Source organism: Carcharodon carcharias, chromosome 12, assembly GCF_017639515.1.
Source record: "Carcharodon carcharias isolate sCarCar2 chromosome 12, sCarCar2.pri, whole genome shotgun sequence".
NCBI classification, from domain to species: Eukaryota; Metazoa; Chordata; class Chondrichthyes; order Lamniformes; family Lamnidae; genus Carcharodon; species Carcharodon carcharias.
In genome coordinates, this window is record NC_054478.1 from 150,860,045 (window position 1) to 150,878,186 (window position 18,142).

The 18,142-nt window shown below is 43.4% G+C and overlaps 1 protein-coding gene across 5 annotated transcripts in view; it reads left to right on the top strand.

The window, feature by feature from the left end:
* vps8 (VPS8 subunit of CORVET complex) overlaps positions 1-18,142 on the top strand; it is a 734,009-nt gene that overhangs the window by 42,795 nt on the left and 673,072 nt on the right. For all 5 annotated transcript variants that reach the window (XM_041200655.1, XM_041200658.1, XM_041200657.1 and 2 more), the window contains 4 exons: positions 276-429; positions 3,909-3,968; positions 4,420-4,527; positions 9,043-9,123. In XM_041200655.1, coding sequence (XP_041056589.1) covers positions 276-429; positions 3,909-3,968; positions 4,420-4,527; positions 9,043-9,123 — 403 coding nt within the window. The remainder of the gene's footprint in view (positions 1-275; positions 430-3,908; positions 3,969-4,419; positions 4,528-9,042; positions 9,124-18,142) is intronic.

Here is an 18,142-nt window from a genome sequence, read left to right on the forward strand (position 1 = left end):
TCTTTGGCAAAATGATTGATTGCTTTTATCAAGACTGTGCTACGATAATACTTTAAAACTATTGTAGTTCATTTCAGGGGTTCTTTTCAAGCCTAAGTTAAAATTTCTGCTTTTGGAAAAACTTTACATGAATGATTCTTTGCTTTATTTGACATTGTGGATCTGTTGTAGTATAATGGGAGATTTTAAAAAAAAAAAGTTATTACTGGAAGTTTAACACACACAGCTGGAGAAGCTTCTGGAACTGAATTTTGTTTCATGGTTTTTTTTCACAGGAGAGTAATGGGAGTGAGATCCTGTGAGTCGCGCTGTTTGTTTAGTGGAGCGAAAGGTGAAGTTTGCTGTATTGAGCCTTTACTTGTAAAGCCAGAGCTGAGAGATCATCCGATTACACAGCATGCACTACTGGCGATGGCGTCTTTAACCAAGGTACACATACAATCTTTAATGAGTGACACAAATCTCTCTTCATTCAGCATTCGACTTCTTTCCCATCTCCCAAGATGTGCAGCTGGCTGCAGACTTGAACCTAATGTCACCTGCAACTGATACCAGAAGAGCCACTGATTACTGTCCCTTTGATTTCAGCCCCTGCCTCTGCTCTGCTACCTGTTGCCTCTCCTTCATACTCAATATAGAATCTCATTACCTGGCAGACTTTTAGGCTTCATTTGTAAAGGTTAAAGTTAGAAACTGTGTTTCAGCAATATCCAATATGGGGCACAAACCAGACCCTGCCTGTGAGCTTCCATTATTTGGCACTCAAAGCCTCAGTGGTTACTTTTGACTGAGTGCATGTGTACTTTGCATTCTTCTATTGGTTTTTAGTATTTTGTGCTTACTTAACATGGAAGATTGGAAAATCTCTCTTATTGGTGGATCCAGCCACAAGCCCAAGAAAGCCCAGTCAGCAGCAGAAGAAGGGACAACTGCTTCCGACAGTAAACCGTGCTGGGAATTTCAAAGGAGAATATTGCAGATGCAAAGGTGACAGCAGAGAAGATCGTGGAGGCAGTGGGAGTGAGCAGAGATAAAAGTGAAAGCTCATGAAGGAGAAGACTGTAGAGGCAGAAGTGAAAGAGTGCAGAGGCTCTCACAAAAAGAAGCAGCAATAGGCAGAGCAGGGTGGACACTGCATAACACTCGGACGTACACTGGCCTAACAGTGGGTGTCGATAGAGCAAGTCACAGCCCCCAGGTCAGGAAGTTCACAGCTACAGGTGCAGCCAGGATACGACGTGAGTGGAGCATTAACCAGTCAAAAGGGTGAATAAGGAACAGGCAGGTGGCTTGTTTTGGATGCTTATGTTCCCCCGAAAAGCTGAGGGTCTTGTTATTGGCCTCTCATCCTCTACCCTCCATCACTTTCAACTAGCCCAAACATCATCTGCACCTATCCTGCCTCGAGCTAAGCCCCACTTGTCTATCACCCCATCTTTGCTGACCTACGTGGATTCTAATCACCCAATATATTAAATTTTAAACTTTCATCTTCACCTTTCAATCCTCGTGGCTTCGCCCGACCTGAGCTTTGCTGTACGCCTAGCTTTCAATCTCCTTGAACCCTTTGATCCATTGTCCCTGACATAATCCTCAGCTGTCCGAATGTTACTCTGAATTTTCCCTCCCTTAACCTCCGTTTGTCTGTCCTTTTCAAAAACAACCTCAGAACTACAAAATGTTTATTCATTCTTCCTAATGTCTCCCTTTCTGGCCTGGTGTCCATTTCCTTAAATCCCATCAGCGAATTGTCTTGGGATTTTATGTTCAAGGCGTCATCTAATCCAAATTGTATGAGATTTCAATGTTACCGTACGGTTGTTGATGAACAGCCAATTGTTTCCAACGTTTAAATCCTACGACCTTTGGGGGTATTTTGTTTAAATGTGTGATTAGTGCAGGGTAATTTTAAAATGTGACCTTCATTTGCAGTCTACTCACTCATTTTGCCACTTGGATTTGGAGCCCTACTCCAAGACGTTAGACACCCTCGCTGCAACTGAGCTAGAGTGCTTGAAGCTGCCAAAAGTGGAAAAATATTCCATTCCCAGGATTGATGTCCCTTACTGTGGTCTGCACAAATTAGAAAATGTTGCATACAATTAGAAATTTAAAAATTGCCAAACGTTTCTGATGTTCCTTTATAAACATCAGTATCAATAAAAATAAAAATACCTGGAAAAACTCAGCAGGTCTGACAGCATCTGTGGAGAGGAACACAGTTAACGTTTCGAGTTCGAATGACTCTTCAACAGAACTAAGGAAATAGAGAAGAGAGGTGAAATATAAGCTGGTTTAAGGGGGGATGGTTCAAGTAGAGCTGGATAGAGGGCCAGTGATAGGTGGAGATTGCCAAAAGATGTCACAGACAAAAGGACAAAGAGGTGTTGAAGGCGGTGATATTATCTAAGGAATGTGCAAATGGGGACATTAAGGGTAGAAAGCAGGATGAGCAAGGTACAGATAGCTCTAGTAGGGGTGGGGTGGGGGGAAGGGATCGAAATGGGCTAAAAGGTAGAGATAAAACAATGGATGGAAATACATTTAAAAATAATAGAAATAGGTGGGAAAAGAAAAATCCATATAAATTATTGGAAAAAAAAGGGGGGATCCGAAAGGGGGTGGGGATGGAGGAGAGAGTTCATGATCTAAAATTGTTGAACTTAATATTCAGTCCGGAAGGCTGTAAAGTGCCTAGTCGGAAGATGAGGTACTGTTCCTCCAGTTTGCGTTGAGCTTCACTGGAACAATGCAGCAGGCCAAGGACAGACATGTGGGTATGAGAGCAGGGTGGAGTGTTGAAATGGCAAGCGACAGGGAAGTCTGGGTCATGCTTGCGGACAGACTCAAGGTGTTCTGCAAAGCGGTCACCCAGTCTCCGTTTGGTCTCTCCTTTGGAGACTGGGTGACCGCTTTGCAGAACACCTTCAGTCTGTCCGCAAGCATGACCCAGACCTCCCTGTCGCTTGCCATTTCAACACTCCACCCTGCTCTCATGACCACATGTCCGCCTTTGGCCTGCTGCATTGTTCCAGTGAAGCTCAACGCAAACTGGAGGAACAGTACCTCATCTTCCGACTAGGTACTTTACAGCCTTCCGGACTGAATATTAAGTTCAACAATTTTAGATCATGAACTCTCTCCTCCATCCCCACCCCCTTTCCAATCCCCCCGCTTTTTTTCCCAATAATTTATATAGATTTTTCTATTCCCACCTATTTCCATTATTTTTAAATGTATCCATCCATTGTTTTATCCCAATCTTTTAGCCTATTTCGATCCCTTCCCTTCACCCCACCCCACCCCCACGAGGGCTATCTGTACTTTGCTGGTCCTGCTTTCTACCCTTAATTAACACATTCCTTTAGATAATATCACCACCTTCAACACCTCTTTGTCCTTTTGTTTATGACATCTTTTGGCTATCTCCACCTATCACTGGCCCTCTATCTAGCTGTACATTTCTCACCGCCCCCCCCAACCCAAACCAGCTTATATTTCACCTCTTCTATTTTTACTTAGTTCTGTTGAAGAATCAGACGGACTCGAAATGTTAACTGTGTTCCTCTCCGCAGATGCTGCAAGACCTGCTGAGTTTTTCCAGGTATTTTTGTTTTTATTGACACAGCAGTGATGCTGTTCTTCATTATCGGGCAAACTTGGGTTGCATGAAAGACAAATATAAACGAAATTGATCATTACTATCCCTTGATATTGATGAGCTGAGTCCGGATGTAGGAAAAGAACAGATTTGGGATGGGAAGCATTGTTGGAGCTTTTTCACGTCTTGTCCTGTCGAGCTTTATTTTTTGTGAATGCTGGTTATATATTTTTTTTTAAAAAAGGAACTGGGGTGATTTTTTTTTATATAACATCAAACAACTTGCAATCATGGTTTTGTTTTTCAGGTTATGGTCATTGGATTGAAGCCCTCATTGAAAGTTTGGCTGACGTTTCCATATGGAAAAGTGAGTGTGCTTTTTGTTTTGTGTGCTCCCCTCAATGCAGTCGTCCCATATCACAATGAGAATAATTACCCCAAACTCCGAGATGCATGAAAGTAGCACCAGACAGTGACGGTCCTTAATTTTTCTTTGCTTATTTTTCTATTTCCTACACCCTGGGAGGGTGCTATCTAGCCTCTATTCAGTAATATCCCTGAATATAACTGAGCGAATTATTTTAACCCCTCTTCCTGTCGCTCTGTGCCAAGCTGCACTCAATCTTCAACAAAATGGGCACTGTATATAATCTATGCAATATACTGATGTAGTGCAGTGGAGCGTGGTTATTTAATAGGATTTCTTATAGCGGAGAAGAATGAACTATTTGCCTTAACTGAATAGCTGCCTGATCAGGTCACTGGATTAAGCTTTGTAATTATTTCTGTTTTCCTTCTTCTGTTTCTGATTGTTCCAGGCGAATCCAGCGAGTGTTCCACTTTTATCTTGGCAATTTGTTGCAGTGCAGAGTGCTGTAACGCCCATGCTAGCCTTCTGTCGAGGGGATGCCATCCATTTTCTTTTGGTAAGTTTACCAATAGGCTACTTGAATTTACATTTTCAGTGGGTCCCTTGGAAAAATGTCCCCCTGCCTCCCAGAAGCCATTTGACAGTAATATTCCACAGTAGAAATTCATTGGCTACTGGATTCCTTTTCATTGTCTAAGGAAATTTTAGCTTTAACCTGAACTAACATTAGAATTTCCATCCTTTTGGATGCTATTCCTGCTTGAATTTGCCCACTCAAATGTTGCGTAAACGAGGGTACATAAGCTCAGTCCCCTAGAAATGTTATTTTATCTGATGTGAGTATTTGGGTGCTCATTCCCTGAGCGCCTACAGGAAAATGGGGCACTAAAACATTGTGTTGGATCCTGTATTTGCAAGTACTCAACATATAATTAAATTCCCAGTCAATTTATGTCTTTTCCAATTTTCTCCTTCGCTCTGCAGAAGGCAGAGAGTGGGCAGGGTTATGGATGTTGCATTACACAAAGATGATTAGACCAATAGAAGCCACTACAGCAAAAAAATCCCTAGAATGGCACCAGCAATTAAGCAATGGTGGTGAAGAAAGGCTTAATAATTGGAGATATTTCAACAGAGAAAAGAAACTTGAAGTGGGACACTTGAAGTTAAGGATTTTCAAAATTCTGAAAAGTCTTGAGAGGGTAAATAGTTAAAGATTGTTTTGACTAATGGCTGGCTAATTGATGGTGAGGAAACACGTATTAACACTAAGAGAATAAAGTGGGAAGTTAGAAGAAGTTTTTTTCACTCATGGGATGCTTTACCATACGTAGTTACAGTGGCAGAGCCTATAACTTAGCTCGGAGGGCTATTTGTAATGGAAGAATAAAAATAAACTGGGGAAGGAGCGGGAATTTGGATTGAACTGGGCACTTGTGCAGTGCTGTCAATGGTTTGAAAGACATTAGTAGCCGTTTAATACCTCATCTAGTTATTTTTATTTATTCTTGGGCTGTGGGCATCACTGGCAAAAGGCCAGCACTTATTGCCCATAACCCTTGTATCTAGTTGCCCTTGAGAAGGTGGTGGTGAGCTGCCTTCTTGAACTGCTGCAGGCTTTTTTTTTTGAAAAATATACTTTATTCATAAAATATCTGGAAGAACATTCCAAACCATTTCAAAATCACCATGACAAAAGTACAATCAGATTCAACTTTTACAACATGGATCACAAGGTGCATCAGTACAATCAATGAATATTACAATCATTTCAATATGGTCAATGCAGACAATCAGACAATGGGATTGGAGTTATCGACGTACATTATGTTGCACTCTGAGGTGCTTCAATACATTTATAATACAATTAGTATTCTTGAACTGCTGCAGACTATGTGGTGTAGGTTCATCCACAGTGCTGTTAGGGAGGGAGCTCCAGGATTTTGACTTGGTAACAATGAAGGAACGGCGATATATTTCCAAGTCAGGATGGTATGTGACTTACTTTCCAGCATTTGGTCCCTAGCCCGGCACGTTAAAGCACTTGAGGTGCATATCCAGACACCTTTTAAATGGGTTTAGGCTTTCTGCTTCTGCTGCCCTTTCAGGGAGTGAGTTCCAGACCCACACAACCCTCTGGGTGAAAAGAACCTCCCTTATGTCCCCTCTATCTTTCCACCAATCACTTTAAATCGATGCCCCCTAGTCACTGACCTCTCTGCTAAAGTAAACAGGCCCCTCACAGTTTTATACATCTCAATCAAATCTCTCCTCAGCCTCCTGTGTTCCAAGGAGGACAGCCTCAGCCTCTCCAATCTTTCCTCAATGCTGCAATTTTCCAGTCCTGGCAACATCCTGGTAAATCTCCTCTGTTCCCTCTTGAATGCAATTACATCCTTTCTGTAACAAGGTGACCAGAGTTGCACACAGGATTCCAGTTGTGGCCTAACTAATGTTTTATATAGTTCCAGCATAACCTCCCTGCTCTTATATTCTATGCCTCGGCTAATAAATGAAAGGATTCCATCTGCTTTCTTAACCACCTTATTAACCTGCCCTGCTACCTTCAGGGGTCTGTGGACATTCACTTCAAGTTCCCTCACTTAATCTTCACCTCTCAGTGTCCTTCCATTTATTGTGTAATCATTTGCTTTGTTTGACCTCCCCAAATGCGTCACCTCACACTTCTCTGGATTGAATTCAATTTGCCACTTTTCTGCCCACCTGACCAGTCCATTGATATCTTCCTGCAGTCTACAACTCTTTTCCTTGCTATCTACCACATGGCCAATTTTTGTGTTGTCTGCAAACTTCTTGATCATTTCCTCTACATCTACGTCCAAATCATTAATATATACACCACAAAAAGCATGGGACCTAATACTGAGCTCTGCGGAACTCCATTGGAAACAGCCTTCCTGTCACAAAAACAGCCATCAACAATTACTGTTTGTTTCCTGCCACTCAGCCAATTTTGTATCCAGCTTGCTACATTTCCCTGTTTGCTGCTGCTGTTCTTCTAGGGTTTGGAAGGTGCTGTCAAAGGAGTTTTGGCAAGTTGCATCAGTGCATCTCAAAGAAGGTACACATTGCTGTGCCTGTGTATCAGTGGTGGAGAGAGTGAATGTTTAAAGTAATGAATGATGCCAGTCTAGTGGGCTGCTTTGTCCTAAATGGTGCTGGGCTTTTTAAGTGTTGGAGCTGCACTCACCCAGGCAAGTGGGGAGTGTTCCATCACATTCCTGACTTGTGCCTTGTGGATGGTGGACGGGCTCTGTGGAGTCAGGAGGTGAGTTACTCGCTGCACAATTCCCAGTCTCTGACCTGCTCTTATAACCACAGTGGCTGATCTAGTTCAGTTTATAGTCGATGGTAACCCCCAAAATGTTGATAGTGGAGGATTCAGTGATGGCAATATCATTGAATATCAAGGGGAGATGGTTGGATTCTCTCTTGTTGGAGATGGCCATTACCTGGCACTTGTGTGGCATGAATGTTACTTGCCACTTGTCAGCCCAACTCTGTATATTGTCCAGGTCTTGCTGCATTTGGACACAGTATCTGAGGAGTGACGAATGTTGCTGAACATTGTGCAATCATCAGCGACATCCCCACTTCTGACCTTATGATGGAAGGAAGGTCATTGATGAAGCAGCTGAAGATGGCTGGGCCGAGGACACTACCCTGAGGAACTCTTGCGGTGATGTCCTGGAGTTGAGATGATTGACCTCCAACAACCACAACCATCTTCCTTTGTGCTAGGTATGATTCCAACCAGCGGAATTTTCCCTTTTTCCCATTGACTCCAGTTTTGCTGGGGCTCCTTGATGCCACACTTGGTCAAATGCTGCCTTGATGTCAAGAGCAGTCACTCTCACCTCACCTCGGGAGTTGTCCATGCTTGGACCAAGGCTGTAATGAGATCAGGAGGTAAATGGCCCTGACAGAACCCAAACTGAGCATTGATCTGGAGGTTATTGGTGAGTAACTATTGTATTATAGCACTGTTTATGATGCATTTCATTACTTTGCTGATTGAGAGTGGACTGTTGGGGTGGTAATTGGTTGAATTAGATTCCCTTGCTGCTTGAGAGCATAAATCTTCAGCACTAGAGCTGTGATGTTATCAGAGGCCCAGAGCCTTTCCTGTATGCAGTACACTCAACAGTTTATTGATATCGTGGAGTGAATCAAATTGAACTAAGACTAGTGTCTATGATGGTGAGGTTTTTGGGCAGTGGTAGTTCATGTGTGCGTTGACATACTAATTGACATTGAAGCTTGTGGTTTAAACTCCAGTCCAATCCTGTTGTTGCTTGATGTCTCCAACTAAGAACTTTTCAGGAAGGGCCAACGATTATGGTTAGTTGTGGGTGTTCTTTCCGATATTCCTCCTCCCCCAGTGGATACTGAGATAGATTGTGGTCAACTAACAGATCAGAGATTGAACTGGGCACTTTCCTGATCCTTGCAATTCAGTCTTACGCCATCAGGGATGATTCCCATCAGTCCCTGCGCACGACAATATCACTAGTGAGTGCAGCAAGATTTTCTCGGGTTTTATTTCTTCGTAACATTTTAGTGACCAAGCTTTCAGAGCAGCTCTCTAAAACATTTCATCAGATTTTCTCTGATCTCGTAGGATTTGCTCTTTTCCATTCGCACTGTTGGTTGCTTTTGATGAATTATAAATTGAATCTGCAAAAAAAAATGAGAGCCTGTCAGTGCTTGTTGCTACTGTTGACAAATTATCATAAAACAAAACTCATTTACACTAACTTTAAGGTGTAATAATAAGGTAATACCTGATTCTGTGACCCCGCTGAGGACATGTGGAATGTACCACTGAAACGTTCTGTGGAATTTGGTTCCCACAGAAACTGGCCTTGCTGTGCTGCAGAATCTTTTGGGACTCTTTCACTGTTGATGTAGGCGAACATTTTGTTTGGCTCATATCTGCTTCTGTTGAATATCCTCCCCTATCATTTTAAAAATGTATGGTAACAGGGTGTCCCCGTCTGTAGTGGGAATTTGTAGGGCGATAATCATTATTCTTCTGTAATCTTTGCAGGTGAAGAAAGATGAATCTGGGGCTATCCACGTGAGCAAGCAGAAGCAGCTACACCTGCACTATGATCTCATCAATTTAACAGTATGTTTTGATTTTATAATTGTGTGTATATGTCTCTCTATTCCACGTACAAATGCAAACACTTTCTTGGCTTTAAATTATCCAGTGCTGAGTTGGCTAAATGCTGTTCACAATTCTTTACACTTTGCTAATGCTTGAGATGAAGTTTTAAAAAAAACCAAATCTTTAATGTTTTTCTTAGTCCGCTGTTTGCTTGCTGATGTGAAACAAATATTTAGCAAAAATTTAAAAAAAAAATCACATTTTTAAAAAGAAGCAAAGCCTGGTCAGAAAACCTAGCAGCTGTACTGGGGTCATTCCAAGGGGTATGCACGCCCTTCACATGTCTGCTTCCATGGATACCTCTTCTTACTTATGAATTTATTACAATTTGTGGTGGCAGATGCCACTAAACAGAGAGCCAGGTTAGCTTTTAATAACCCCCTGTCTTTGCCTTTACAAAGTCATCAGACTCCCTGTTGTGATGCAGGTAGGGGCCAGGCACAGGGCAGAAACTTCCATTCTGACATCTAAATTAGGTGGCAGGCACCAAAGTGGGAGTGACCATAAGACATAGGAGCAGAAATTAGACCATTTGGCCCATCGAGTCTGCTCCGCCATTCAATCATGGCTGATAAGTTTCTCAACCCCATTCTCCCACCTTCTCCCCATAACCTTTGATCCCCTTACCAATCAAGAACCTATCTATCTCGGTCTTAAATACATTCAATGACCTGGCCTCCACAGCCTTCTGTGGCAATGAATTCCATAGATTCACCACTCTCTGGCTAAAGAAGTTTCTCCTCATCTCTGTTCTAAAAGGTCTTCCCTTTACTCTGAGGCTGTGCCCTCGGGTCCTAGTCTCTCCTACTAATGGAAACATCTTCCCCATGTCTACTCTATCCAGACCTTTCAGTATTCTGTAAGTTTCAACCAGATCCCCCCTCACCCTTCTAAACTCCATCGAGTATAGACCCAGAGTCCTCAAACGTTCCTCATACATTAAGCCTTTCATTCCTGGTATCATTCTCGTGAACCTCCTCTGGACCCTCTCCAGGGCCAGCACATCCTTCCTGAGATATGGGGCCCAAAATTGCTCACAATATTCTAAATGTGGTCTGACCAGAGCCTTATAAAGCCTCAGCAGCACATCCCTGTTTTTATATTCTAGTCCTCTCAAAATAAATGCCAACATTGCATTTGCCTTCCTAACTACTGACTCAACCTGCAAGTTAACCTTAAGAGAATCCTGGACTAGGACTCCCAAGTCCCTTTGCACTGCAGATTTCTGAATTCTCTCCCCATTTAGAAAATAGTCTATGCCTTTATTCTTCCTACCAAAGTGCATGACCTCACACTTGCCCACGTTGTATTCCATCTGCCACTTCTTTGCCCATTCTCCTAACCTGTCCAAATCCTTCTGCAGCTTCCCCGCCTCCTCAATATTACCTGTCCCTCCACCTATCTTTGTATCATCTGCAAACTTAGCCAGAATGCCCTCAGTTCCTTCATCTAGATCATTAATGTATAAAGTGAAAAGTTGTGGCCCCAACACTGACCCCTGCGGAACTCCACTAGTCACCGGCCGCCATCCTGAGAAGGACCCTCTTATCCCCACTCTCTGCCTCCTGCCAGACAGCCAATCTTCTATCCATGCGAGCACCTTGCCTCTAAGTGATTCCCGATGGGGGACAGAATGGCTGACCACACACAATGCTGAGCTGTTAATCTCATTAAATATTCATCCATGCAGCGCACTACAAATCTCGTGTCTTCCCCGCCATTACCTCATGGGGTTGAAGGTCTAGGCGCCATATTTAATGGGCACTCAGGCAGCAATTCACTGCACTGCAAGCCAGGAGCAGCAGTCTGTCCTCCTTCCAGGATAGCCTGCAAAACATGGCCCGGACACTCTGTCCTTCCCAGGACAGCCTCCCAACCTTCCCCATTGGCCCTCCAGCCATCCCCACCACCCAGCCTCCACTCCACCCTTTCCCCCGTGGGTCCTGCCTTCCGTCTGCAGCCTTGGCACGACTTTTGCCACCGGCACCCGGTGATGAGTGACCTTATGAGCCATCCCCAAGAAGGTGAAAGCAACACTTACTGACCTTAAGGTCGTGGAAGAAGTGAAGCTCGCCAGGTCCACGCCACTCTTATACAGTCCTAAAACTAAATGTTCTGAACTCTTGCTGGCGGGGAACTTAATTCGTAGGAAGAAGCTAATTCTGGTGGGTTGGCTTTTTAATGAGCGTATGTGAGGTGCTAATGCACACAAAACATTATGTCTGTCAGGAAACTCGACTGTCCTTGAAAGCCTCCAGAGCAGAACTCTCTGACATCAGGAAACCTTCTTAGCCTCTCGCCAAGCTAAGCTCCGCCACCATTCCCGCTGCTGGCTTGACCGGAAAAATTCCGCCCAAAGTCTTCTTTCAGTTTCTGTACAAAAGCAAAGCTTTTGACCGAGCTGCCCGTGGAATAGTGGAGAAATCGGAAATGGAGCATTGCTGTTCAGAAAGACCATTCAGCAGTCTTTTTTCCACCACTTAATTCATAATATTTGTTACTGTGATGTACTTAAGTATTGTATTGCTGACAGGCGCTATCCTTCTGGCCGATGGGACCTGGGGTCTTTTTGCTGAAGCCATGCTGGCCACCATTCAAATGTACCTGTTTCCCGGCTGAAGCAGGGCCTGTGCAGGATATTTGCGGCGATGTTGGTGTACTGGATTTACTGATCCATCCTACCAAAGTGAATCGCGTGGGTCTGACGAGGCAAGTTGGCACTTACAAGAAATATTGCAGATCTTTGCATAGAAAAATAGAGTAACATGGCGTGGAAGGAGGTGATTCAGCCCATCTTGCCTGTGCTAGCTCTTTGGTGGAGCTATCCAATTAATCCCACTCACCTGTCCTCTCCTCATAGCCTTGCACACCTTTTATTTTCAAGTATTTATCCAATTCCCTTTTGAAAGTTATTGAATCTGTTTCTACCATTTTAAGCCAGTGTGTCCCAGATCACAATGCTCTTGTCCTCAGTTCCTCTGTCATAAAGCCGAGGATCCCATGTGCATTTTTTTAACAGCCTATACTCATTATTAGTCAGCCTCAATTTTCAATCCCACAAATGCATGTTTTACTTACGGGTTACCTTATAACTGGGTGCAAGGGATCAAGCAGGCTGTGTTGTGAAGGTGCAGAGGAATTGCAGATGTTCCGGCTTTTGGCAGTAGATGTTGATGACATTTCAAAATGGCGATCACCCACACTGTTAGTTCACTTTTATACTTGACAATTAAGTCACCTACCCCTCCCCGTTTTTGGAGGGAGTCTTCGAGGCTTTGAAGGTCAACTTGTTCACCGACACCTATGGTATTTCTTTCATCTTTCTGTAATTTGCCTGTAATTTTGTCCCTCTACCTCCTTCCCAATGTTTGGTGCCTACAGTTATACACCTGGCAGTGCAAACGTTCCTCTGTTGTTCCTCAATTCTTACTAAATTGAGCCTGTCTTTGACTTCTAAGCCACATCATTCCCTTCCAGTATTATAATTCATCATTACTGGAATCTGTTATTGTGCTTGTTGATTAAAGCTACACACATCTCCAATTACCTAGATTTTTACCACTTGTGAAAGTGCTGTAATTCTGTAAGTCTACATAATAAACGCTCATACTTGTCCCTGTAAGAAACAGGAATCTACGTAAACTATAGTTGGTGCTGCGCTGTCGTCCTTAACTTGGGAATTATTTTGCCACGTTTGCCAGTCTTTTACTTTCTATACAAAATCAGTAAAGGAGAGAATTGGTTTTCTGACTACTCTGTACAATTGCCCTTAACTGACTGTGGGCTGAATTTTACAGGGCTGGGGGTAGGGGTTGTTGGGGAGAGGGGGGAAGGGCATGCGTATTGCTCCCCAGAAGAAATGCCAGACACCAGCCAACCCATGTTAAACAAGAGTAACACGCACGAGCTGAGAGCAGGACTTTCACACCTCAGTGAGAGGAAGTCCCACCCTTGAGCTGTGGCCAGCCTGGTTGGCTGGCACCTCTGGCAGCCCCCAGTAGTGCCAGGACTTGGTAGTGGGCGCTGCTGGGACTGCAACAGGCTCCGGGCTGAAGAGGACACGACAACCGGAGAGAGGCAAGTCTGGGATTTTGGACGGCGAAGGATCGGGGCATGAGGAGGGATGGGTTTTGGAAGCCAATTGGTTGGAACAAAGTGGGATATCATCTTGAAGTTGTGGGCTGGTGGAGAGTGGCCTCCAATGTGCACAGGGCAGCCCCACAGGACATTTTGTCCTCCCCACCTTTCCTGCCCTTCAAGCAGTTTGCTTAAAAAAGCGTCCTGACCGCTCCTGCCCGCCTGCTCACGTCAGCTGCATTACTGCCTGGGCCGCGTATTATCTGGGTCAGTTGGCTTGGTAACAAACTCAATTGGCTGTTAGTTATTGATGTAAAAGTGGCAAGCGGGCTGCCAATTTTGGCACCTGCCCACCCACCGTGTTATGAGGGACAGCTTGGGGATGGACGGGAGGGTAGGGGGTCTTGCCACTCTTCGTGTTTCACGTGACCATCCCCTGCTCAGAACATGCTTGCAAGGGGGCCGATAAACACAGCCCCCTGATCTGATTTGACTCGGGTGCAGCAGTGTTTGATAGTTTAGATGCTCCCACAGCTGGCCACCAGATGGTGTCTGTGTCCACAGTATCAGTACTAATTGGATCTGCTTGTTTTCACCCAGTCACAATGGATGACTGCAGTGTGCCTGAAGGTCAGCCTCCACATTGTGTTTAATTTGGCATGAGAGAACACACCAAATGCATTATCAGAAGTGATGCATTTGGAAGATTTTTGAGCAGCTTTATAAACAATCTTTTGAAAAACAACCTGCTGTACTCCTCCCAACTCCATAATTTAAGTGTGTGCACATTTATTGTTGCTGTTCTTATGTCATCTCACTGTGTCTGTAGAAAGGGCAGAGGATGGATTGAAATTACAGACTGAAGGTCAAGCCTCGTCCATCTCGTCACTTAAGCTTAATTTGCCACGACCTGACATAGAAAGTCTCTTACTGCTTCTTAATTTTTAATGCGTTAATTTTATTTTTAAAAATCCTTGCTTTCTGAGGACTATGATTTTTTAAGCAATATCATTTTCTAAAATTTGCAGGAACACCAACTCACATTTTAAAAAAAAAAAGCCCAGGCAATGGTGATGCAGTGAGGTGCTTTTCAAATCTTGAATGTCTGCTGCCCAGTGCTGCAATAAAGTGCTTTGGGATGTTTAGTACAATGTGCATTTGTATAGCACCTTTGGCACAGGAGGATGTCTCAACACCCTTCACAGGACCTTATAAGCAAAGTTTGACACCAAGCCACAAAGGAGATGTTTGGGTAGGTGGCCAGAGAGTAGGTTTTAAATTCCGTCTTAACGGAAGAACGTGAGGAGAGGGGTTTAGGGAAAAATTTCCTCCGCTTTGGGCCCCTGGCAGCTGAAGGCGTGGCCACCAGCGGAGGAGCGATTAAAATTGGGGCGTTCGAGGCTGGAATTAGATGAACTCAGATATCTGAGGGTTGTGGGGCTGGAGGAGATTACCGAGATAGGGAAGGGTGGGGCCATGAAGGGATTTGAAAACAAAGGGGGAAAACTTTAAAATGGAGGCCTATTTTAATTGGGAGCCAATGAAGGTCAGTGAGCACAGGGGTGATGGGTGAATGGGAGTTGATGTGAGTTCGAACACAGGCAACAGAAGTTTTGACATGAGCTGAAATTTCCAGCGAGAAGAATGTGGGAGCCTGGCCAGAAGCACATTGAAATAGTCAAGCCTAGGGCCAACGAAGGCATGGATGTGGGTTTCAGCAGAGGTAAGCTGATGCAGGGGTGGAGCCAGGCGATGTTGGATAGATGGAAAACCGCGGCCTTGGTGATGGCAATCTCATCTCAGGGCCATGTACGACGCCAGGGTTGTGCACGGTCTGGTTAAGCTGAGCTCAGACAGCTGGCAGGAAGAGGGGTGGAGTCGGTAACAAGGGAACGGAGTTCGGAGCAGGGACCGTAGACAATGGCTTCAATCTTCCTAATATTTAAATAGAGGAAATTTCTGCTCGTTGTGGGTAGGATGTCAGACAAGCAGTCTGATAATTTAGCAGGATTGGAGAGTCAAGAGGTGATGGTGAGGTAAGACTGGATTTCATCAGCATACATGTGTTATGACACAGCAGATGGTAAAGGCTGAGTTGTTTAAATCCCAGCGGGAAACTTGAAACAACTGTCTTAACCTATATTTTGAATTGGTATGTTTGAGATGCAGCTCTGAACTCAGAAATAAGACCACCAAGCCTCAAGAGGCTTTTTATATAAAGCTAATTTAAACATTTATTAACTTAACAACAGATTAAATACATACACATGTCTAAAATTACTACCATAATAACTTATAAACAAATCTCCAAATTAATCACTCCCAGGTAAATCTTTACCAAGGCAACAATAACCCATAGACTTTAAACAGACACCAGACAAAGCACATTTGACCGTACAAATTCAAAATGAGGTTCCTTTGCAGACACAGTTGTAGGCTTACAGGCTGGTTAGATCTTAAGTACCTCTGATTTACACACACAAACTCCTCTCTGTTTATACCCAGCTTCCTCTTTGAATGTAAATTTTCCATTGTATCCTAGGCTTTTAACATCACATCTTCTAACAATAACATTTTCAGCCCACTAATTTTATTAGTAATATAAACACATTGCTTGGCATCTTCTAGCCAGGTGCAAGATTTTACACTCACTCTTGAATGCTTTATTCAACAAATGCAAATTTACACTTTACCTTCTATCCTCCTTACTGTTTACCCAATGAACATCTCAAACTACTATACATCAAAGCACCCAGACGAGCTGGCTTTACTCCAATTAAGCCACACATAGACACAGACCCCACTGCAATTCCAATTTTAAAATAATTTCCAATAACATTACAGACGTTAATATCTCTTCATGACATTGTGCTTTTGGATGATGTTGCTGAGGGGCAATAGATGAGAAATAGTATTGCCAAGAATACATTCTTGGGGGACACTCGAGGTAACGATGCGGGAGTGAGACTAAAAGTCATTGCAGGTGACTCTCTGGCTACAGTTAGATAAGAATGCAGCCAGGCGCGAGGGTTGATGATGGTAGTTTTGAAGGAGAGAGGAGCAGCACCTGAATAGACAGAACCGTTAACAATAGCAGCTACCTGGGGATGAAGAGGGAAGGATGGTTTAAAAGCGATATATAAATACAAACGGGCACCCGTTTGATCACAAAATTGCCCACAACAAATTGTAGCTGGCCTCATGAGTGACAGTCTTTATCTTACATCGCTGGCCAAGCTACATTTTATTATCGATGCTAATCTTCAGTGGAAATGAATGCGTTTTAATTATATCATATATTTCAGGAAAGTTAAATTGGATGAAGCTGCTTTCAGATGATTGCGTATTTATTTTCTTTTAAAAATTTAGTCTGACATTCCTGCTTGTGTTATGCAGTAGGGGTTTTTACTGAGCTGCCTTGGAGGCTTTCCAGGTGGTGGCTTTCTTGGCAGTCTCCATCATGGGATTAAACACAACTGGAAAGAGACCGCAGTGTTGCAAATTGGAACCTGCTGATTCAATGATTGCCTTTCCTTTGAAATGTCTAACTATTCAAGGAATCATTCATGATTGGGCGGGATGGAGTGCAGCGTGAAGGAAGTGTTCACTCTTTCTAAAGGCAGTGCATTAAATGTTTAACTGGAATGATTTTTTCTGTTTGCTGGAGCGTGGTTTTATGTAACATGGTTATACAGAACCTTAGACGGCAAATAGCGAGTTAGTGAGGGGGTGAAGAGGCCTAAAGACCTCCAATTAGACAAGAAAATTGACCAACAGGGTGACTGTGATATGGATGGCCGACTGCGTGGTCACAATAAGACACTCAATATAACTACGTAGACCATGGCATTGAATTTTAATGAGTGCATTCAGCTTCTGGGCTTGGGTCTGAACTGTGCAGGTATCTTTGGCTGCAATTAGCAATCTGAAGGTCAAGAGCACCTTGCTGGAAATTGTCAGACCTGTTGAGACAAATTGGCCATGTACCCTGCTGTTCTCCACAGGGAATGTTGTGGATAATCTGGTGCAGTTTGATTAGTACAGCTGCAAATGGGTTTATCACAAAAAAAATAGCATTTTCAATCGATGTCTTGTTCACCGCCAGAGGAATCCAATATTACTTACTGAAAATTACTTCAGAAAAGCGTGTGTTAGTTACATTGATGTATAGTAATCAGCTTCTTAATACATTTTTTAAAAATGACTTTAAAAGGGTGCCCCTTATTCTCCTCGCCCCAAAAGAGCAGTCGTAATTTTTAAGACCTCCACGATGGCGCACAAGCGGGCGCTATTAGTGTAAACCCACGATAGGGATTAATTCCATCTGGTGGGGCGTGAACAGTTCAGCAGGCAGGCTGGGTTCTAATGCTATTTTTTTTTTTAAACCAACACCAAAAGATCACAGAAACTCAGTTTGCGCTGGATGGAATTTACACTTGAAGTTCTTCAACCTTTTCCATTGGTTTGGTTGATTTTGGGGGTGAATGGTACAACCAAGTGAACTGCAGGCCCAAGTGCACGATTTACTTTTCACAATGACACTTTAGATTACATTTTTAAATCAAATTGACAGTCTCACTTAATAAATGGCTGAATGTCTGTGTTAAGATAGTACAGACTACAATTTAATACAAGCATGGGTAACCAAAACCCTCAATAAAAGTGCAGAGGGAGGAATTAGCCCTTACACTGAGATGGGTTTGTAATCAGACATGCTCTTTTTCCGCTCCAAAGAATTGGGTTTGAAATGTTAATTCAGTTTCCTCTTCCATCGAAGCTGTAGGATTGCTGAGTTTTTCCAGCATTTTCTGTTTTTATTGTGCTCTGATTTCCACCCCTCCCCCATCAGAATTCCCTCTGCAGTGATTTCTGCAGTATTGACTGATCTGATGGCTGATTG